Source organism: Ochotona princeps, chromosome 18 (assembly GCF_030435755.1).
Source record: "Ochotona princeps isolate mOchPri1 chromosome 18, mOchPri1.hap1, whole genome shotgun sequence".
NCBI lineage: Eukaryota > Metazoa > Chordata > Mammalia > Lagomorpha > Ochotonidae > Ochotona > Ochotona princeps.
Window position 1 is genome coordinate 9,807,170 of NC_080849.1, and position 17,700 is coordinate 9,824,869.

The window sequence follows — 17,700 nt, forward strand, 5'->3', positions numbered from 1 at the left end:
ATCTTTTAAGAGAAATGATGATCCAAGAAAAAAGCCTCCAGGATGGCTGTTGACTTAAGCTGCAGCCACGAGGGGGTCTTCCTTCATGCCGGCCATCATCCAGCCATCATCCAGGCCCTGCTCTCCGCAGGGCCAGTTCAGATGTATTTCTCATTTGTTCACCCAGAGAGGGTTAAAGACATGTGTCCTCAAGGGCTGTGAGTTAATAAAATGATGAGTTTTACTCCTACACGAGGGGCATTTTTTAGCAAAATTGACATTTTTTCGCTTTTACAGATTTTATTTTCTCTGTGTGTTTATTACTGCAAGTGGAGGTGACAGTGATTAACCATGCACCCTGGCAGGACCACTGTGGTTCGAGCTGGTGTCCCAAGAGCCTGGCCTGGTGCAAACATCACTGATGAGAGAGGCAGTTAGTGATCTAGCAGTTTCTGTCCCTGAGGACACTCTGCAGTAGTCTCAGAGATCCCTGGGAGTCTCTGGGCCTCGTTTTGAGAACCACTTGTCCACCTAAGTCCTAGGTCCCGCTTAGGAGCTCAGAGATGGCCTTAGTGCTGACTTAGCGCTGTGAAGGTGAACAGACACGGGTGCGTGTTGCTGCCATGCTGACTCTGTTCCTTTCCACTTGACTGTCATCAGCTCTCTCCCTGCCTTCTCTTTCAGCAAGGAAACTTCAGTAGTTCCATTGGCTCCGACGGGTACATGCTGTCTTCCCTGACCTGCGGCATGGCGCCCGTGACTTCCATTACAGAAGGACTGCAGCAGGTAAGCTCCGCCCTGGCCAGCAATCAGGCGGTGGATGGATGGATGGATGGATGGTTGGATGAATACATGAGGCAAAAACTGTTTCTCATCCAGCTTTAATGAGGAAAGACTAAGAGGAGACTACATCACTGTATTTGAGAATAAGAACTTTTCTCAAGCCATTTTACCTTTTTCTCTGACAGGTTGGTGAACAGGAAATTGGTTAGCATTAGGACCGAGGGAATTAGACTACAAGGAGGCACTGCAGGTAGACAGACACTGTGTTGTATCTGCTGTTGAAGTGCCAGTCGGGGTTCTCACCTGAGAAGCACTACTACACTGTGTTAATGAAAACTAGAACTGGCCTCGGTGTGGCATGTGCAGGGGTGGCCTTGCTTCAAAGTGGTGGGCTACTACTGTAGGAGACAACGTTTTTCTGGAAGTCAGGTTTCAAGCTGCTTAGTTTAGGGAAATACAAATGAAGGAGCTGGCACAGGCCTCCCCCTCTGGAGTGTTGTTTGCCCGGGGCACACACGTAAATGTTTGTGGCACGCTAATGTGTGGTGTTTATCCTGGGCAGGAGAGCTCTAAGAGGGAATGCTCTGGAAAGGCATAACTACACCAGAAGGGCTCGTCCCATGCTATCGGCCCTGTCTCTTCAGGGCCAGTGGCCCAGGCTTTGGCTTGCCTAAGGTCTTTCCCACACCCGCTCCTCACCGTGCGCTGTCCGTGCTGTCTTACTGTCTCTGACAGAGACGCTCCGGTGGCTGTCAGCTCCTTGGGGATGGGCCCGGGGCTCTCTTACCTGCTGTCGGACCCCAGCAGCCTGTGCCTGCATGTAGTAGGAACTGTGTAACATGTGCCACTTGTGTGAAGACATGAATTCCCCTCGTCGTCCGTGGGTGGCCATGTGCCTTCTCCTCACTCGTACTGCTGTACCCAGTGATGTCCAGCTGAGAGTGCCAGCCCTCTAGGACCACAGATGAGGACCCAGTGCGCCTCTGTAACACCCTCCACCCCGGCATCCACATTTCCATACCCTCACTCTTACTGTGTTATTTCATTCTCATTTCGCTTGGATCAAGTATTTTAGACACTCAGTTGTTATCTCTATTTAAATGCTATTCACAGCTAAAGGTTATTACAACAACTTTTCCATTCTTGTGCAACTTTCTTTTTTTCCCAGAAATTATTTCCAGCCTTTTTCTAGGCGTGATTTCTAGTGTGTTATTATAACTGAAAGCTGACATTCTTCAAGGCCTGTGCTCCCTTCTCTGGATATTGCTTAGAATATCAGACCCTGGGTCACTCTGGCCTTCCATAAGGCATTCCTCCTGGAGCCTGTGACCAAGTCGCGTCAAGGCCACCAGTCTCCGACCACCACAGAGCTAACGTCTGACTTCCCCCCTTGCTGGTGTTCCTGGGGATTCCCTGTGGCTGTCCCTGCTTCCTCGGTCACTTGATACTGCCTTGCTTTGTTGATCTCTGCACTTTGTTTGCCACTTCTAGAAGCTTTCAGAAAAAACAGTGCCTGGGACCTGGGAGGGAATTTTGTTTTTTTTGAGTCCTTGCATATTTGAAAGTGTTGCTGTTTCGCTTCCAGCCCTGTGCCTTCAGAGTGGTGTTAGCAGAGGCCTTGTCAGGGAAGGAGTGAAGGGAAACAGCTATGGCTCATTGCCGTCCTGACCCCAGAACAGTGGTTAAGCTATTGGCAGGATTTTCTTCTTCATTCATGAAGAAGGTCCTTGAGGACAGAGACTGTGTCTGTCACCACAATATTCTCAGGCCTAGAGCATGGGCTCACATCTTGTGCTTACAACGTAATGCTTAAACCAGAGAAGCCTTTGGATTAAGTGTGGCTCTCTGGGTGTCAGGGCAGGTCTTCCCTGGTTCTTCCTGAATGTCCATTATCACTGAGAAATACCTGTTTGGTTCTTTTTGTGGTTTGGGTTTATTGGTTGGACAGTGGTTTGTTGTTTTCCGCCTGGCAGGCCTGTGTTGTGCAGTGACATGGAGCAGGCAGGTTCTGGTCTCAGAACTTACTGACGCCGACAGTTTGCATTGTACTTGTCCTTGCAGTGGGTCGGGAGACTGTGCTACACCCTGTGTTAGAGACCTTAACCCCTTGAGAGCAGGTAGTGCCTCGTGGCCCAGGGCAAGCTGAAAGGTCTCTCGTTGTCTTGCAGGTGGTCACCATGGGCCTTTTCCGCACGATCGCTTTGTTTTACCTTGGAAGTTTCGATAGCATAATCCGCCGGTGCATGATGCAGAAAGCAAGATCTGAAACAACAGACAAAACTGCCTAATCCTTCCTTACCCCATGGGAAAAGACTTCTTTCCAAATAATTCGAACAGCTTGCTGCTAAATGGGACCCGGTTTGTGACCTGAAAACACTTACCATGTTGTTCTGGATGTATGAGATTGGCCCACGGGGCTTGAGAAACCTGGCTGCGGGGCACGGAGGTACAAGTCCGAGCGCAGACAGTGTCAGGAGTCCCACACGACTCCGAACAGTAGATGCAGTGATTGTCTGAGGTGGACAGGTGGTGGTGTGCGCCCGGACAGCAAGTGGACAGTGTAAAGGACAGAATTTTCAGAATGACCACTTCAAATGTTTTCTATTTATTGTGACCCTAACCCTACCCCTGCCCCAGACACAGACCAAGTCCAGAAACGTACAGGAAGTCTTGGGGACTTTTTTAAACCTCCCATGAAAGCCAGTGTATGGGTTTCTGGGGCTTTTTTTTTTTTCACTTGGTCTGTTTGATTCGAGAAGAGTTTTACATGCGCCAGGAAGTCTAAGCATGGCTGACACCTAAGTGCTGTCCTGGGGACTGCCTGCTGCAGCCGCTGCAAGCTCTGGTCTTCTCTCTTTGATCCCAATGAGGTCCCAGGGGGATGAGCGAGGGCACTGCGGTGGAAGGTAAGGAGATTAATATTTTCCAGTAGAAAAAGCAGTGCTTTCTTGTCTTCTTTAGACTCAGACATCTGGGAACTTTGAATTTTTTTAATTTCTGGGGAAAGGCAGCCTCCTTAAATGTCTCTGAAGAGAAATGAAAACATTAGACGCTTAAAAGTTTACAACTTCTTCAGTAGCCATGCTGATCTGAAGCCTACCTGTTCTAGCTTAGTGTCTACTTACTCCTCCCACTTCTTCCTTCCCAATTCTGCTAATATGGCTGTTCAAGTTCTCATAAAAGAAAAAAAAAAAAAGACCAGCTACGATTTTTTTCTTTACTTGACTTTTAAAATTAATTCCTGAATGAATTAAAACCAATGAAAACATGACAGAGTGTGACATTCTTCTCCTTGAAGTAGATCTGCAGCTGTCAGGGAAGGCTGGTGAGCACTCACAGGAACTGATGTTGGAAGGGAGAAAAGCCAAGGCTGCTTTTGAACAGACAAGTTGTGGAAATCAGACGGTCATCCGTTCTCCCTGTGACTCTGCCCCCGAAGACACCGCCTTCCCTGCTCACTCCCACAACAGGACATGTCTTCAAAAGTTCATGGAAAATGTGTGTCATGAATAAACGTGTGGATTTCCAACAATTTTGCACCAAAATAAACTTAGCTTTTTATTCCCTTTTTTTTTTTTTTTCTCTATTCCCATGAACTGTGTGAAGTCCCCCTTTTCCCACCCTGGAAATCCACTTGTTCCATGAATGTTTTCCCAGGTACAGGACCTGTTGTCCATTTGATGGATTTCCACAGCAAGTGCCTAAGATACATCTTAGCCAATTTCCCTGCTCATCCCATTCTCTGTATGCACTCTGGCTTAAGCAACGCTGTCTGCCTCTCCATGTTATGTCCCCTCCGGACACAGACAGTAGTGCATTCCAGTTCACTTTGGTGAGAGAGACCTCTGCTTTTGATGAAGAAACTTTTTATTGTAAGATTAAAAAATTCTGTAAAAGAGTGAGACCTGAAAATTACAGCAAGTCTTTTTTTAAACTTGAGTTTTTGCAGCTCTTGACTTTAAAATAACTTAATTTTTTTTAATGAATAAGATATTTAATGGCTTAAATTTGTGGTGTCTTTCTGTCATGATCTGAGAAGGACCCACTTTAAATATTGGTAAATACAGAAGCAATTGTTATTTAATGTATAAATTGCTTGGAATGATGTCATCACAGTTTACAGAGGTGGGTTGATGCCAAAACGGTGTTATAAACCTCTCAGCCTTATATAGCCAAAGTTTGCAAACTGTGTTGGGCCACTAAGATGGACAAATGACTGTGTCTTCCTAGTTTGCAGAGAATAATTCCGTTAGTAACATCTGAACTTTTCTTAGTTTTATCTTGTTATAAATAAATGTTCCTTGAATGTTCACTTCTTCTGCTGGTCCTTATGTATTAAAGTCATTCCACGATGGCTGGTGTTTGAGTCAATGAAATCAGTGTTCAACAGTAATTATTCCAGGATGCGTTTTTTTCAGAGTATGCCTAGAGAGTGCCTGCAGGCAGTGCCCTGCCTGAGTGAGTGTAAGAGCCCCTGGTCTATGATAGGAGGCACTGTTCCTAGCCTGGGTTAGGCTCAAGCACAGGACAAGACTCTGGAGATTCTAATGTCTGGAAAAGAGCTTCCGTGTCAAAGAGGTTGAAGGTCCACAGCCTCTTGTTCCCACAGCCTTGAAAACAAGGTAGTTTTCCGGAAGCTGACTCCATAATTGTTTCAGGAGCAACTGCTGCCCAGTCAGTGTGGTTTTATTATGCAACTTCATGGGACTGCTTGCTACTGAAGAGGTGTGTTACCCTGACTCCACAGACATGCACTGCAATACCCAATACATGCTCCATCATAGCTTGTTAAAATGCAACAGACTCCAGATCCTGACACACAGAAGGGATTGAAGATGTCAGAATTGCCTCCCACAGTGGCCCAGCCTCATCCGGTACATGAAAATATTAGAAGGAAATTTTATTTGTTGTTCTTTCTGGCTCAGTTTTTAATACAACTTGTTTTCCTGCTCAGGAGAAGAGAGCAAACACACATCAAACACACAGGTCTGATTGTTAGGGAGACAGTGGGCTTTGTCTGCTAAGGAACACGCTGATTGAGTTCAGTCTGCTTCTACGCAGAAGTAGAGAATTTTGCCTTTGCTAGAAGGTTGATTGCAGTTCTGTGGAAAAATTAGATAACCATGTGAAGCCCAGCTCTGAAGTGTTTGCTCCGCTGGGCTTGGTTGCACTATTTTACTGTAATGTATATTTGTAAGCATATTTATTTAAAAATTAACATTCAGCCTTAGAAGTCCCAGAGTATGTTCCAGGGCCCTTCATATTTAAAGAAAATCCAGAGAGCAATCTTCATTCCTTTTTATAAAAATGAAATCATGAAATGGCCTTTTTCTATGTGTTTTAACCTAATCACTTACGTAGTAAAAAGAAAATTTAAAATGCTGCCATGATCTCCTTATTAATACTTATTTAGTCATAAATCTTGATCTGTTCAGCCACATATTGTTGATTCTTGCAAGGGAAACCTTGAGAGAGACTGTTTCTAATATTTAAATGATAAAACTTTTTGGTATGGTTGGTTCAACTCAAAGAAGTCTGTGTCTTTGCTGAAGAAAGCATTATTTTTTTCTGGCATATACTAATATTTAATTTTATTACATTGTGGTCCAATTTAAGCACACCTAATTCACTTGAAACCACTTTTAAACATTCATACCTTTTGACATAAGATGCTTGGGTCTGTCATTTCCTTTAGTTGTAATGGCTCAGCTTTGAAAGGTCTTGCTAATTCTGAGCCTGGGTGTTTTGGGCTGAATGCTGCTATTCAGCTCACAGTTCAGCGCCCAGGCTATAGACTGATGAAGAAGAGGCGGTGGTAATCATATATTATGCTTGCTTAATGTGAGCGCTATAAAGACACTTTTTTTTAAAGATTTATTTATTTTATTACAAAGTCAGATTATACAGAGAGGAGGAGAGACAGAGAGGAAGATCTTCCGTCCGATGATTCACTCCCCAAGAGAGCCGCAACGGCCGATGCGCGCCGATTCGAAGCGGGGAACCTGGAACCTCCTCCGGGTCTCCCACGCGGGTGCAGTGTCCCAATGCATTGGGCCGTCCTCAACTGCTTTCCCAGGCCACAAGCAGGGAGCTGGATGGGAAGTAGAGCTGCTGGGATTAGAACCGGCGCCCATGTGGGATCCCAGGGTGTTGAAGGCGAGGACTTTAGCCGCTAGGCCACGCCGGGCCCTAAAGACACTTTTCAATGTCTCAAAGCACATATGGCTATTTTGATGCATTTTAGAACCCATGTTTGCTACTTTCAGAAGCATCTGTGGACAAATTGTAACCTATTTTTCAGTATCTTGTATTTCTGAATACAAGAAAAATAATGGAGAACAAGCTTTGCAGACTTGAAAGCTTCTTTTTTCTGGAATTTTACATCTTAAAAACGACCACTTAAGCCGAGCATAAATGTCTCATGTTGTCCTGACTTTGCATTCTGAGCATTTTTGCCATTTTTGTCACTTTACTAAGAAGTAATTTTTTCCAAGAAGAACTTGCTATTCTGAGGTCTTGTCAAATAATGTTTCTTTTGTGTGACTGATGTGGAATACAGAAGGAAGATTCTAGGAAGTGTGAAATTTAGTAAGATTTCTTAAGTAAGTATATTTTATATACAAATTAACAGACTTTCCCTATGTTAAGCTTGTATATTCTAACAAGGAAGTAGCTCCTGGACTCTGAGGAGTAATGTTATTTCCAAGTCTGATGCCTGAAACATTGTGCCTTGATACTTTTCAGTTCTTAAGCAGGAGAATTGATTCACACTGAATTTTTAAGATGTCTCAGTTTGCAAGCTCTTTCTTTAAATTTGAGCAATTTATGCACATAAGTGGCACGTAATACCACTCTTATATTTTTTGTATTTGAAACTAAGAAGATATATTTTTTGATTCTACACCTGACTTTATACCCTCCACTTTTCCTCATTCAACCTGTATTTGTTGTATGTTCTTTGAGCTTGGAGTCCACAGGGGCCCCCATTCTGCAGGTACAGTGGGCTCTGACGGCTGCATTCCCTGTTCCTTCCCCCTCATGCTTAGCTTGTTCCTCAGACGGGTCTGCCACAGCCTCACAGTCTTCCTGGGGACAGGCAAACCACTATAATTCCCTCTCAAAGTTGAGGCTTCTACATTTTGTGCCCCAAAATATATTTGAATCCCTAACAGTGTGATCCCTGCCCTGAAAGAATTGATAATCTAGTGAGAAAAAAAAATCATCTTTTGGAAATTAGAGCCTGATTGACAATAACTCTAGTTAAGATGTCATAACTAACACCGAAAACGTGACAGGTGGCGGTTGCTGTCTTGGATGCTTTACATGTTTTAGCTCACTGAAATCATACACTAACTCCAGGAGTAGTACTGTTTATAGCTTTGTGTTTCAAACAAGGGAGGAGGCACCAAGAGGTTAAGTAACCAACTAGCACGAGGCTATAGCTACTCTGATGAGACCGGCATTCAAACTCCCTATTTTTGGTTTCTCAACTTCTACACTTTGTACTAAAGCGCGAGCGCTGCAGGTGTAATTCTAAGGCTGTCCAGGAAAGTCAGGGATGGCTTCGCAGAGAAAGATATTCATGAGCAGAAACTTAAAGAATAAAGAGGAATTTGCCAGGTGAAGAGACTGCAGTAGACCTGGAGAAGCTCCTGGCTCCTGGCTAGGTTCAGTTCTGGCCACAACTGCAAGAGTGTTGCGCTATTTGGTTGAAGGTTTTTCAGTGTATAGAGTACCAGAAATTATACTGGTATAATACTAGCTGAAGTTTCAGTTTTCTAACCTCTCACAGCAGGCCTGTGAGATGCTCTGGTTTCCAGGTTGTTTTCATTTTTAGGCTGGTTATATGGGCTCTCTGGGTTTACTCTCTATTTAGTTAATTTTGTTTGTGGATTTATTTCCACTTCTTCAGTGCTCACACTGATGTTTTTAACCTGCAAAAACCTAAATGAGTCTGTTTAACTTTCATCTTACCAATAAATTATCAATTCCTTCTTGGTTAAGTCTCTTTCTCCCCTCGTTTCCACCTGAAATCTTAAGAGCTTGGAACATCTGACACGTAGGAGCATAACGTTCTTTTTTGAGTTTCGTAAACTTAGGGGACATTCATGCTGCTGCTGACGAACTTTATGAATAGTGCCGTTCAACATCAACCAGTAGGTGGCGAAAACTGGCAATAAAAAGCCTTTTGCTTGCAGGCTGGGGAGGCAAGAAGGAAAACACAGGCCTCTCAGACCCCAGATAGGATCTCCATTCCTGCATTGCTCTGTGCTGTGCCTGCTGCCTCCCTGCTTGCCAAGCCACCCAGGCAAGGCTGCCAAAGGGTCAGCTCTTGATTCTTGGGGGTGGGAGATGATCTTGGGAAGGGAAGTCCTGATGAATACAGTTTAGGGTTGTTGGAAAGTAGAGGACACAGATCAAGGATTCAGAGCCAAAATTCCCGTCCCAGGCCAGTACACTCTCTACAACCTCATCATCGTCCAACGACAAACAGCTAAAGTCACGGCTTCACACACTTCCAGGAAATACGTCTCTTAGGCTTGAAAATGCAGCCCTGTAGCCATGGACTCTGAGTAGAGGGGTGGTTTCAGTCTTTCAGTTCAAAGCATATCCAGAAGATGCTGAGTAAGTCAAGAACACAGGCCTGTCCTGAGACCTACAGGACATCCGTCTAGACATTAGTCTGGGAAATCCCTAGGGCAAAGCAGGGCTTTTTCCCCTTTGGGATTGGGCTCCTTCTGGCTGTCCCTCTGTGGAAGTACAATTTCTTTTGTATTTTGTCCTCTCGATTCCTCATTATCTTGTGGGTATTAAAAGCATACAAGTCCTCGATTCCTATTTGGTAATCTTGGGGTTTAAGACAAGGCTGCAGGAATACTCCTGAATTATGTTGGGGAGGGATATGTGAATTTCTACTCTTCCGATGAGCAGATATCTCAGCTCCGTCCAAATCCACTGTTGTCAGGCCAAGGCCACGACACCCCCTCACCACCCCCTGCTGATCGGGGGGGTGGTCTCTGTCTCATCTGTTTGAAAGGACTCCTCCCCACCTCCCCTCCTGTCCAGCTAAGAACTTTTTCCCAGGGTATCCATTGCTACAGGAGATTGCCACATTGTATGCCAAAAACCCAAAACTAAACTAAAAGCATAAAAATAGCGTGGCACTCTTTCTTAAGAATAAAAGCTCTGATTTTAGATGTGCAATGAGACAAAGATGATCTCATGTTTCTATGACCGGGACAGCTCACTTCCCTGTGTATCCTACTGGAGCTGCACTGAGAAAGCTGCTCTCCGTGTACTAAATCGTTTTCTTCTCCATACTAGTTTTCTTCTGAGTGTCAAACACTCAGAAATTCAAAAAAAAAGTTAAGCACATGCAATGTGTTCTCTCATCCTTTTTCTCCCAGGAGCTGTTCTGGAGGATGCATTTTAAAGTGCGGCTGATTGTGGGTGTTTGCGCGCGCATGTCAAGTCACCTGTAAGGTGCCACTGCTCAGGGCCGCTCCTCAAAGGTGGAAAAATCCTCCCAACTGCCCGGCAAGGCTCCTGGGTGTCCAGCCCCAACCCAGTTCGGAGTGCTCTGGGTGGCAGAGGGAGGTTATGTATTTGCCTCACCGGCTCCGAAGCTGTGCCCGCCACCCCCCTTCAGGTGCCAGCAGGCCCTGAACGCTTGGGGAGCCAATACGACCTTTCCGGGGAATGCGCAACGGGGTGTCCGAGGGCCGCGGGCCTCCCCCGGGCTGGTGCTGGTCCGCACCGCGATGTGAGTAGCCCTGCACCTCCGCCGCACGTTATGCACACACGCACTCGGCCTGGCAGGTCCACGCGGCAGCCGGCAGCCCTTGTTTTCATGGCGCAGCCCTCAGGCGCCGTCCCCTCGGCGCTCTGCAGCCCGCCCGGCCGGGCTGCGTGCGGCCGCCCCCCGCGCCCTCGGCCCACCGGCGGGCCCCGGCGACCCCTGAGCCGAGGCCGAGACGCCGCAGGCCCGAGGAGGCCCCTGGCACACCCACCGCGCCGCCGCCTGGGCCGCCGCGCGGGAGGCCTGCGCCGGCCGCGCCACCCACCGGCCCGGGCGCGCGCGCCGTGTGTGCCCGGCGGGCCGCGTCGCCTTTAACCGGGGCAGGGGAGCGGGGCGGCGCGGGGAGGCCGTCGGGCGGCTCAGAGGAGGGCTCTTTCTTTCTTTCTTCTTTTTTTGAATGAACAGTGACGTACGTACAGGAAACCAGCCCGTTTGTGAGGAGAATGAAGTCAGCGGCCAGCCCCCCCGCGCCCGCCCCCTTCCTCCCCGCCCCCTTCCTCCCCCGCGCGCCGCCCGCCCGCCGCTCCCGGTGTCCCCGCCGCGCCGCCGCGCCGCCACCGCCGCCCGCGTAGGTGCCTGGGCGCCGGCCCTGCCGCCCGCGGCCGTCAGCGCTCCGAGCTGCTGCGCCGCGCGCGACTCGGGGGAGGCGCCGGGCGCCGGGCGCGGGAGCAGGCGGCGCAGAAAGGGTGCGCAGCCCGGAGGCGGGTGCGCCGGCGGGTGCAGCGGAAGAGGGGTCCAGGGGGGCCAACTTCGTAGCAGTCATCCTTTTTAGGAAAAGAGGGAAAAAATAAAACCCTCCCCCGCCCCCCCCCCGCTCCCGCTCCCGACCCGGGCCGCACCACACACGGCGGCGCGGGCTGCTCGCGCTGCCGGCGCCTTGTGCCTTCATTGATCGGCCGCTTTTTCGGGAAAACGCGTCGGCTGCTCCGACTTGGATCCGAAGAGGGCCCCGCCGGCGCCCCCTCCCCGCACGCCCCGGGGACAGAGTCCACGCCGCGCGCGAGTGTCAGTGGCCGAGGGGCAGCCCGGACTCGGGCGAAGGGCGACCGCGGAACGCTTGATTGATCTGCCGCCGCCGCCTGCTCGCGTGCTCCCGGGGCTCCGGCCGCGATCCCTGCGGATTGACGTTTCTGGGAAGCAGAGATCTGGGGAGGGGAAGAGGAATCGAACTCGCAATCCTCTTGGTGTCTACACCCCCGCCCTCCTGCCTCCTGATTCATTCGGACGCTGGCCCCAGAGTTCTGAAGATGGATGGGATCTTTGCCTTACGCTTTGCTGCTGGTTTTTACAAAAAAGGAACCGGGACAGAGGCTCATGCTGTCCTTTAAGAATACAAGTAAGTTCTTTGCACAGGGGATCTGGCTAAATGTAAGTTTCGGTGGAAACATTCGAGATGTTAAACTTTGAGTGCATTCGAGTAAATATAATTTCCAGGCAGTTTAAGACATTCTCTGTCTCTCTCTCTCTCTTTAAAGCCATGTGACCTGTAGTGTGCATGCTCTGCTTTCACTGGAACATGCACCTGATTGTGACTTTAACCAGGTTTTGTTTGTTTTTAAATCTTTCAGCATCACGGAGGACAGAGACTGACGTTACGAATCGTAACGATAATGTGCCTCGTGGAATAAAGATCCGGACGGAATCTGAATAAGAATTTCCTGCGTCCGCTGCCAGCGGGGAAACACCAGAGTCGAGCGTTCCGCGTGACTGAAGCCACCCCCTTGCCGGAGAATGCGGCGCGCGCCCGGGAACGCGGCGGGGTTCTGAGCGTCCTGCTCTCCGGCGGGACCGGGCGACGGGGACCGCGCGCCGGAGGCAAGGATGGCGCACGCCGGGAGAACAGGGTACGACAACCGGGAGATCGTGATGAAGTACATCCACTATAAGCTGTCCCAGAGGGGCTACGAGTGGGACGCGGGCGACGCGGGTGCCGCCCCCACGCCGGGCGTCTTCTTCCAGCCCGCGCGCACCCCCGCGCCCGCATCGACCCGGGACGCGGCCGCCCGGACCTTGCCACCGCAGCCGCCGCCTCAGCCGCCGCCGCCTCCCCCGGCCGCGGGGCCCGCGCTCAGCCCCGTGCCACCTGTGGTCCACCTGACCCTCCGCCAGGCCGGCGACGACTTCTCCCGGCGCTACCGCCGCGACTTCGCCGAGATGTCCAGCCAGCTGCACCTGACACCCTTCACCGCGAGGGGACGCTTTGCCACGGTGGTGGAGGAGCTCTTCAGGGACGGGGTGAACTGGGGGAGGATTGTGGCCTTCTTTGAGTTCGGTGGGGTCATGTGTGTGGAGAGCGTCAACCGGGAGATGTCGCCCCTGGTGGACAATATCGCCCTGTGGATGACTGAGTACCTGAACCGGCACCTGCACACCTGGATCCAGGATAATGGAGGCTGGGTAGGTGCCTGTCTGGTTGCACGTGAGTGTGGGCTTGTGAGCTGAGGTCCGAGAGGTGGTGGTTGGGGAGTGGGTGGACCCTCGGGACCAGGGCAGGCTGCAAAGCTCCTGAAATCAAACCAGGTGTGTTACTTTCTGCGCTTTCCCCACTACCCCACCCCACCCTTCCTCTGCACCAAGCGCTCCCTGCGGACCCAACTAGGATAATCCCTTCCCCCCCCCCCCAGAGTGAGGGACCAGCACTGAATGAAGGTGTGCAAAGATGCAGGTTTGCAAGCCCTCTGGGATTTTTGTGATCAGTGGGGCTGCTCCTCAGTGTTTCTCCACCTGGGATGCCTCCGGGGTTCCCAGCACCCCACTTACCTGGCCTGAATGGTTGAAATGGGGTTAAAGAGACGTGGTGTGGACCAGACCCACTGCGCGAGGTCCTGGCTGTCCGCAGTGTAAGCACACTGCCCGGGTGGATTGGTCTGTGAACTCAGAGTTGAGAACCAGCGGGTTAGAGGAACAGACTCCACCAGAGGACCCAGGGCGTTCCGCTTCGCTCTCACCTGGTCAAAACTGCCCCAGAGACAAGCCAGTAGAATGAACTCTTTGCTTGGAGATCTTAGCGGTGTGTTTGAAAACAGGTAAGTTGACATGCTGAAAGTCCATGGGCACGATGATGGTGTATTTGGGAGAGCATCAAGTGGAGCCGGCTTGACTGTCCTGTCAGTGATGGGATTTGCACGAGCTTCAGAAAAAGCCGGGACTGGTATCTGAGTTAAACGTTGACGGGAATTTTTCCATGGCTTACATTTTAACACCTAGATTCTACATAGTTTTGTGGTCTCTGCTTTAAAGCAGCCAAACTTGCACCTGGGGAAACCGTGTGAAGACTTGAGGCTGTGGCTGTGGATGCTTTCATGAGCTGACCAGAGCTGAAGTGATTCCCACCTGTCACATTTAAGAACATCTGTGCCATGCTCCCCCATTTGCTGTCTAGAGGTCCTCTGTGGTCGGCAGACAGTTCTCTGTGGTTCTTTGAGACTGGGATGCAGATCCTGACTCTAAATGTGATTAAGGTTTACGGCTTTTACCTAAAATGATTAGTTCATGAAAAAGTTACCGTTCTTGTTTGGGTTGTTTTTTGTTTTTAATGTAAAGAGTCATCTTTAAAAAAAAATGCAATGCAATGCTTGCTTATGTCAAGTGTCTTGGGAGAATGACTGGCATTAGAGAACAGGTTTAAAAAGCCTAGAATTGACTGCAAAAAGCACATTCCTTGATTTCTTTTTGGCCACATTTTCCAAAGCTTGCTAATATTAAGGGGCCGTACAGAGAAAGGGCCAAGAAAAGAAGCTGATTGATGTGAACATCTGATCATATTTGACCGAAGTTGACAAAATATTGATGCCACTATTCAGTGTTTGAAAGTAAAATTAACTAAAATATCAGTTTTAAATCTCTAAAATGTAACTACTCCTTGTGAATTGTTTGTTGAAATCTCACATTATCAGGCTTTAGTAATTCTGGAATAGTTTACTACAGGATGAAAAGAATATGTTTTGTCAAGTGTTTAGTTAAGCGGCTGATTTGATTTTTAATCACCGTAACCAAAGAGGAAGAGAGTGCTAGACTCCAGAAGGATCATTCTAAAAGCGAAGCAAAACTGATTTAATAATTTTCTTGTTTCTTGTTTTTCATGAGAAAAATAATTGTAAAGAATGTTCTGTGTAGGTGGAGAGAAATCCAGGGTGTAAACTGTCCTGCATAAGGCAAGTTAAGAAAAAGGTAGGAAGCAGAGAGCTATGTTTATGATGGAAATGAAGATGCAGTCTTACTGTTTGTTGTTGAGCTGCAGTCTGTTACAATCTCATACGACTGAGGTTTCCTTTTAAAATGAGAGCTCTTCTTTTCTTCCTTTCGCAATAGGGCTTCTGTCCTAGAGCCTCTCTTTGTGGTCAGCAGGTATCTGAGGTCGATAAACGCACAAGCTACATTTTATGATGCCAAACCACAAGGACATTCTGTAGCACATGATAAAAATTTTTTGACAAAACCTCTTACAACAAAAATAAATCATGGAGAGGCACAAATGGCTGATGGTAAAATGTGTAATAGTTTTCAGAACTATACATAGAGGGATGACTGCAGGAAAACAAAGGAATTCGGCAACAAAAAAGTATATAGATCAGGAAATACAAACATGTGGATCCTCTGGGAAAATGAAGATGGTAATAATTGAGAGTGACACATGATTTGCCTATCAGCTCTAGTGTGTATTATTAATCTAAACTTTCCTTTTGAACATTTGGCTTTCATGCAGATTTTCTTTCCAGTTTGTGCAGTCAGGGCTGCATCTCTGATGTGCTGTATCTTGGAGTGTCAAGAAGTCCTAGTAACAACAATAGAGTTTCTCAGAAGAACTCACTCATATTTCAACCTGCAGTGGCAATTGGCACTGTTGCCAGTCCACTCAGTGGATCATTGAGCTACTGAAGACTGTGTTGGACACCCCAGGCTTCAGACAGGGAGCCAGTTTTCCTCCTTTGCTGCTGCAAAATCAGAGCCTTCTGAGGCTGGAGGAAGCATTGCCTTCTGTGTTCTGTGGCATGGAGAGAGCAGGTCCTTGCAGGCTTCAGCTCTTAGAGAAGATCCTAGAAGGTCATGAATTACAGGAAGACTCAGGGAGTAATTGGTTACAGAGTGGAGCAGGACTTTCTTCCTAGGTCTGAACAAGGCATTGTATGGCATCCAGGGAAAGGCAAAGTAGTGGGAGTAATGAAAGAGTAACAACTCCGGAAAATGTCTGACTTGGTTCTCTAGCGCGTCTGTCAGGCCAATAGCCTGGGCATCACGCACGGCTTCTTCTTCTGTTTTAAAGATTTATTTATTTTTCATTGCAAAGTCAGATTTACAGAGAGAAGGAGAGACAGAGAGAAAGAACTTCTACCTGCTGGTTCACTCTGCAAGTGGCCCCGCAAAGGCTGGAGCTAAGCCGATCCGAAGCCAGGAGACAGGAACGTCTTCCAGGTCTCCCATGCAGGTTCAGGGTCCCAACGCTTTGGGCTTTCATCGACTGCTTTCCCAGGCCATAGTCAGGGAGCTGGATGGGAAATGGGGCAGCTGGGACATGACCCATCACCCATATGGAATCCTGGTGCATGCAAGACAAGGATGTGTAGCCACTAGGTTACCACACCAAACCCCATCTGCTGCTTCTTGGGGAGACAGAATCTCAGGTCCCAGCCACTGTTGCTGACGGGCATCTGTGCCGGGTGTGCACAGTGAAGTTAGGGAGGGGGCTGTTGTGTGTGGTTCTCAGGGACAGCTTTTAGGAGGAGTCAGATCCCTGCAGGGAGACTGTCGTGTCCCTTTCCAGTGCTCTGAGGTCAGCGCTGTTGCCTGCAGTACTGAATATTTTTCATTTGTCTGCTAGAGGAATCCCATTCCAGGAAAAAGTGAGATTACAAGGAGGAACAGGTGGCAGGTCAAGTACCAAAAGCCTGGTGTTCTTTTGGGAGGTAGACAACGTATACTGGCCACACTGGTCCCATTAAAATAAGGTGGCTTTTATGTTCGGTTTATTGATTATCATTTTATCCTCTTGGAACACATTTTAAACCCTAGAAAAGAGTTCGGGAATCTTGTGACTGCTCTGAGACAAAGGGATTTTTGCAAGTGAAGGGTTGAAGTGTGGGCAAGCTGATGGTGAATGAAATCCAGGCTAAGAAATAGGGTGACACCAGCTTTGTTCCCAGAAGGGAGGGAGGTGCAGCTTACCGGGAGAATGAGATGTTTCGAGCAAGCCATGGTCGGAGACTGTTGGGCTGCCATGCACTGAGCAGAAGATGGCCCAGCTCTGTGATGATGTAGGATGATAGAGACTGACTTCCCCACACCCAGAAGAGGTCAGTTTCCCTTTTACTAGTCAGCAAGCAGTTTTCTCTGTCCTAAATGTTATCCACATCTGGCGAACATTTGATTAACTGGAAAGCAATACCATCCTCATGCCAGTGATGGATTGCTTGAAAGAAAATCGTTTTTTCTAGTGGCTGAGTATCAGCTACTTATGTCCAAGTTTGGCAGCAAGATGATAGTATTAAAAATAACCTGAAGATGGTCCGGTCTTATGATATGTTTAATAATGAACTTTTCTTGGGAAAGTGCATCCTTCTGCCTGCTAAGAATCACATGGGCCCTTTCAATAATTTATTTTGTAGAAAAAAAAGTAACAATATTGCTCCTGTGGTTTTGAGCTACATCCTTTTAAGTGATTATATTTCTGGATCTTCATGAAATTTTGTGTTTGACTCAGAGCCTTTGTTGCTGTTGAGTGTTCTCAAGCAGCTTTATTCTGAGTATCCTGTGTTGTGTTTTTTTTTTTTTTTTTTTTTGATTGAGCTTTCTAGAAAGAACTGATTGGTCCTTTTAGTAATCCTTGATGGAACCAGTACCTTTCAGATTGCTTAAATGTCAGTAGGCCACATAGCATACCAGGTCGCAGAAGGTAACAGATTAAAACAAAGCAAGCCAGATTCTTACTGCTTTCTCTTATCTGTTCTTTGGTCCCTGCCCTCTGTGTAAAGGCATGATAAACCCACTCATGAAATGAGCATGGGGGTGCTCTGTGTGTGCGTGGTGGTGTCCCCATCTCTCGTAGGACACGCCTGTTTTAAGAGCCCTTCTCGCGTTGTAGCAGTCGTTGAAAAAAGCAGGATTTCAGCAAAAGTGCATTTCTGCTGGGAAACAACACTGTC

General features: G+C 48.1%; 2 protein-coding genes across 4 annotated transcripts in view; both read left to right on the forward strand.

Moving 5' to 3' along the window:
- Positions 1–4,740, forward strand: part of KDSR (3-ketodihydrosphingosine reductase) — a 32,079-nt gene extending 27,339 nt beyond the window's left edge. The window contains exons 9-10 of the mRNA XM_004579453.3: positions 664–765; positions 2,931–4,740. Of these exons, the coding sequence (XP_004579510.1) occupies positions 664–765; positions 2,931–3,050 (222 nt within the window). The 3' untranslated portion in view covers positions 3,051–4,740. The remainder of the gene's footprint in view (positions 1–663; positions 766–2,930) is intronic.
- A 7,042-nt stretch (positions 4,741–11,782) lies between these two features.
- Positions 11,783–17,700, forward strand: part of BCL2 (BCL2 apoptosis regulator) — a 158,073-nt gene continuing 152,155 nt past the window's right edge. Inside the window, exons 1-2 of one of the 3 annotated variants that reach the window (XM_058676785.1) lie at positions 11,783–11,897; positions 12,130–12,958. In XM_058676785.1, the coding sequence (XP_058532768.1) occupies positions 12,383–12,958 (576 nt within the window). In that variant the 5' untranslated portion in view covers positions 11,783–11,897; positions 12,130–12,382. The other 2 variants (XM_058676786.1, XM_004579454.2) reach the window with 2 other exon arrangements.